At 29.6% G+C, this 4,981-nt stretch overlaps 1 protein-coding gene across 4 annotated transcripts in view; it reads left to right on the top strand.

Annotated features, from left to right (window-relative positions):
* LOC117176041 (cytosolic endo-beta-N-acetylglucosaminidase) overlaps window positions 1-2,578 on the top strand; it is a 30,161-nt gene extending 27,583 nt beyond the window's left edge. For all 4 annotated transcript variants that reach the window (XM_033366029.1, XM_033366026.1, XM_033366027.1 and 1 more), the window contains 2 exons: window positions 1,904-2,292; window positions 2,366-2,578. In XM_033366029.1, the coding sequence (XP_033221920.1) occupies window positions 1,904-2,292; window positions 2,366-2,561 (585 nt within the window). In that variant the 3' untranslated portion in view covers window positions 2,562-2,578. The remainder of the gene's footprint in view (window positions 1-1,903; window positions 2,293-2,365) is intronic.
* Window positions 2,579-4,981: the final 2,403 nt, after the last annotated feature.

Here is a 4,981-nt window from a genome sequence, read left to right as displayed (position 1 = left end):
AGAGGGAGCTCTTCTTAATATTTTGACACCAAAATCATGTCGATACACCTTACCGACTGCGAGTAAAGCCACCCACGCTTTAACTTGACAGACTGTACCCCTGTGCTTTTGCCCCGACACCCGTCAACTAGCAAAAAATGCACGCACTCCAAGCGCGCGTTTAATTCCCTTAATTTGTATTTCCTAGCATTAAAAATATAAAAAATTTTAAAAATGTACTATCAAATTGTTAAATATTAAGAGTTTTTCCAATTCTTGACAAACTAATAATTTAGACACGAAAGCGTTTGAAAATCAAAGAATTTCAGATTAGGTAAAATTTTTTTAAAAAGGACAAGGTTTCGGATGTAATAAAAATAAATGCAACTTTTATAATTTTTAATTAAAATCGTTCAAAATCGTATAATTTGAAATTAAATGTATATTAAATAGATACACTTGAGAAAAAATGGTTAAACTTCGACCATTTTTATGAGACATTGTATCACTTCTTATTCGAAGCGTTCACAATTGAATTTTATTTATAATTAATTAAAGAATATTAAACTTGAATGAATTCAGATTAAAATTGCGCAAATAGGATCATTTCAAAGTTTAATAATTTTCTATTAGAATATGTAAGAATCGATCATTTCAACATGGAAACTACATTAAATGTTTCAAAATAAAAGCTTCTTAAATTCCATAATTTAAACTGGTATTACATAAAAAAATTATTATTTAATATTGAAGGCCGTTTTTACAGATTTTTTTGGCACGGATAGGCGGAGCAGGAAAAGGGGCTACTTGTACTGAAATTTTGTTACGAATAGCCGGATTTTTGTGTAGACACACCGATATTTGTAATAAAATTTCGATAAACGTCGGCACTTCCAATATTAAAGCTGCATTATTTTCTTAAACTTTCATAATAAAATAATTTTAAATATGAAAAATTAAAAAATATTTAGTAGGTAATGTTGAAAATTGAACGAATCCGAAGTTCATTTAAAACAGAAAAAATATTTAATTACCAAGAATTGTGATATTGCAACTTTTTTATACCCAAACCCTTTAGAATTCTAAATTTTTTACGCAAAGTTAAATCGTGTGAATACTAACAATTTTCAACTTTTTAATTTATAGTTTAGAAATGCAACCATTTCAATTATAATTGCGAAATTAAAACTTATGAAAGGGGAAAATTAACGTTTAAAATTGATTTTAAACATCACAATTTTTTACTTTTTAATTTCAAAACTTTTAATTTTGAAACCCCCATTTTAAATTATTATTAATTCATAAATTCTTCCAATTTAGTATTTTTCAATTTTCAAAGATTCATTTTTTAAATCGAAATTTTCAATATTTTGGAACATTTTCACTTAAAATTAAGAACAAAATTAGAATATTTTAATCTAAAATTATTTAATAAGACATTTAATATTGGAAATCTTCAAAAATTGAGAAATTTTATATTTTTTTCGAGTTTAAGCAATGAATAATAAAAAATGTCAAATCCATAAAACTTAAACTGTTTTCGAGTTGCACATTCCAAATTTTTGTACTAAAAAGATGGGATTTCAGCTCAAAGAAAAATCACTGTCATTTTCACTGTTCAAAATTGAAAAATGCTAAATATTGTGTTCAATTTTTATGCTTTGTTGTTTAATCATTTTAAAACGTTAAAGAATTATGATTTTGAATAAGAAGCGTTAAAAATGAACGAATTCAATCTTGAAGCGTTAAAAATGAAACAATTTGAACCATCGTTTACAATTGAAGTATTCTTAATCAGGATCTTGAAACCGAGACATTAAAAATGAATTATTCTAAAAATTTTTATCACGCTTTATAAATTCACTCATTTTAATGGAGAGGATGAAATAACTGTATATGATTATCAATTATTATTTACTTCTAGATTTCATACGAAGAACAAGGATCGAGTATTACAGGAGGGAATGGAAATCCCTTTTTCAACTTGAATAAACAGAAACATCAAGTCATTCTTCCTTTGAAGCATTCCAGAATAATTGACACAACTATTATCGAGGAGGATGATAATGTACCTGGATCAGATAATAATCCTCCAATAAAAGAAGACAATCCTTCAAAGAAGAATGAAATTAAAAAAATAAAGGAATATATTTACGAAACTGGGTTTGATGTTATGAAAGTAAAGGGTCAAACAGTGACATTTAGAGCCAAATCTCCAGCAGGAATGAATTTTCTCGAGTTTCAGAATGACTTTGCTTTCGATGGAGGCGGGTGTTTAAAATTTATCATAAAAGATCCTAGTGTGCATTACAGGTATGAAAAGAAAGTTATACAAAATTATCAAATTAAGATAAGTTTGGAGAATTGATAAATGAACTTCTTTCAGACTATTTTTGGTTCACATCGATTTTTCGAGAGACATTCAAGCGAGCGTTATTTATCGAATGGACAATGAAGAAGCTCATGATCCTAACGAGGGTTTTAGAAACAACCTCTGCCTTATTCTAGGGAATGATTTTACTGTAGAAACAATTGTGCCTGTCGAAACTATTGCTCTGGATTCAGGATGGAAGAAAAGGTAAACTCCATCGACTTTTCTCTTAAAGGTGTTTAAAATGTCGTGTCTTTAATTTAAAAGACTTCAATTTCAACATTTCCATTCACGATTTTGTGATTTAGAATTAAAATCTTGATATCTAGATAACTTGATGATGTTTAAAACGCAATGATATGTGATTTATAAAATGTTCATTTACTAATAACTTCAACTTGACGTCGGAAAACAAAAGAAAAATTTTCATTCCAATATCCTTATTCGAAAAGTGGGTTTTATCAGCCCACGCACTCTAAAATTTATACGCGAAAAATCAGAAAAAGTTAGAACTTTTTCCAAAATGGAATTCAAACGTGAACAGACAGGGCCACCTGAATAATTTCGGTTGGATTTGGACGCATGAAGCAACCTGATGCAGTTAATGCGTTGAGAGTGCGGCCCTTGAGCTGTTTTGTCACGTTTGACTGAGCATATACTCTCTATCGACCCCGCCAACCCCTCTCAACGTGAAACTGCGGAGACAACCAATTCTAGGAATATCGTAAACCGGTGTTTTCTATATCGGGAGTTGAGTGTATTTGATGTCAGGCGAAAGTAAAAAAAGATTCATCTCAATATTATTATCATAAGACTGCGTTGATGTAAACATACGATCTGAAAAATACAAAAAAATCTGTTGTAGTCGTAGTCATCCATGTTGCTGTTGTCGTTCTCTGTATACAGTATACACGATCAATTTTGAAGAAATTAACCGATTAGACTGCCATCGGGCAAACTTTTTTAAGACCTACAAAGACAATGCGATTTCGTTACCCAGCGAGTTTTAACCCACGGTTCTGGTTTTAACCATTCAAAATGCCTATTAAAAAATCAAAAATTTTTTTTTTCAGTTAAGGCCATGTGACGAGTGAGTCACGTGACCAGATTCCTCCTTTACTGATACTTTTTTTATTTCCATATATTCGCACGAAGCGCCACATCTAGTTCAACATTTAGGATAATAATTAAGAAGCACTAAGAAAGGTGGGTCTGGTTTTAAATTTGAATAATCATAGAAGTTTTTTGTGTAAAATTTTTTGTTTCTTTTTTCATAATTATTAAAACTTTGGACCAGACACGCCTTTCCTAGTGATTCTTATTTATGATAACAAATTTTGAACTCGATTTAGTGCTTCATGTGAAAATAACTTGGGAAACAACAAAAATTTGTTAAGAAGTAAAGTCATTCATCACAAAAAGATTAATACATTTTCTTCAAACAATTTTTGTCTTATAAGACGCATACTTTTCGTTTTAATTATGAAAAATGTTGTTAAAAATAAAAAATTCAGTTTTGCGCTCAAACTGTATAAGATATGAAAAAATGTAGGCACAAAAATTGTTCATCCAAAAAAGATCTAGAAATTTGTTTTTAATAATTTTTGTATAGGGCGCGTAGTTTTTGTTTTAATCGTAAAAAGTGACATCGCAAATAATAAAATTAAATTTATGGAAAAAATACACAAGATGCAATAAAACGCTGAGTAGCAAGATTGTTCGGATAAATTATATTTACAAATTTTCTAAAAAAAATTGTTGATAGGACGCTTAGTTTTTATTCTAAACGTGAAAAATAAAAAAAATAAAATAAACCCGCTAACTTTTTGGAAAAACGACATGGGGTACAATAAAATGTTTAATAAAAAACTTGTTCGCCAAAATTAGATCTGAAAATTGGTTTCTATATTTCTGATACAACGCGCACGTTTTTTAATTATAAAAACAAGACGATGAAAATATGTCTGTTTTGATATCAATGCACATTAATGAATTGTAATAAATATACATTTATGGAAATGATACGTTTGTGAAGGTAGCTGAGAATAAAGATTAGTGCTAAATAAGGAATAAATATTTAAGTGATCATGAAAAATTAAATTTGTACTTTATTTGGAAACATCTGAATAAGTAATTCTAGACCGAGGTACATTAGTCAATATAATATACATTTAATTTAGAAGACTTGAACATAATATAGAAAAGCTTGCGTTGTGGACCAGTTTGAATTGAGTTGTGAAGCATGAGATATGTGATGAGAATGTGTTCATTAAATCCGAAGGAGTTTTAACAAAGGAGAATTCACAATCACCCAAATACAGTTGCCTTCAAAATTACGAGCCTCATTTCAGCGTAAGTGGATAAAACAAAGTCTTCCGATAAGAATATTGGCATAAAACTTTGTCTTCTTTGTTAGACATTAACTAACAGTAATTAATAAAGGAAAATTCGAGAACCTGACGCTTAGAGGAAAGTTATAATTTTTTCGTTAAACGTTTTTAACGTTTCAGAGTGCTATATATATATATAGCACTTTTCGCAGCAACGTCTGCAAAACCATGCTGAATTACTCCGTAAAAGGGGCTATGTAAGCGGAACGCCTACTCTACCACAGCTAGAACAAGCCGGCGA

Source organism: Belonocnema kinseyi, chromosome 7, assembly GCF_010883055.1.
Source record: "Belonocnema kinseyi isolate 2016_QV_RU_SX_M_011 chromosome 7, B_treatae_v1, whole genome shotgun sequence".
NCBI lineage: Eukaryota > Metazoa > Arthropoda > Insecta > Hymenoptera > Cynipidae > Belonocnema > Belonocnema kinseyi.
This window is presented reverse-complemented; position numbering and strand designations above follow the sequence as displayed.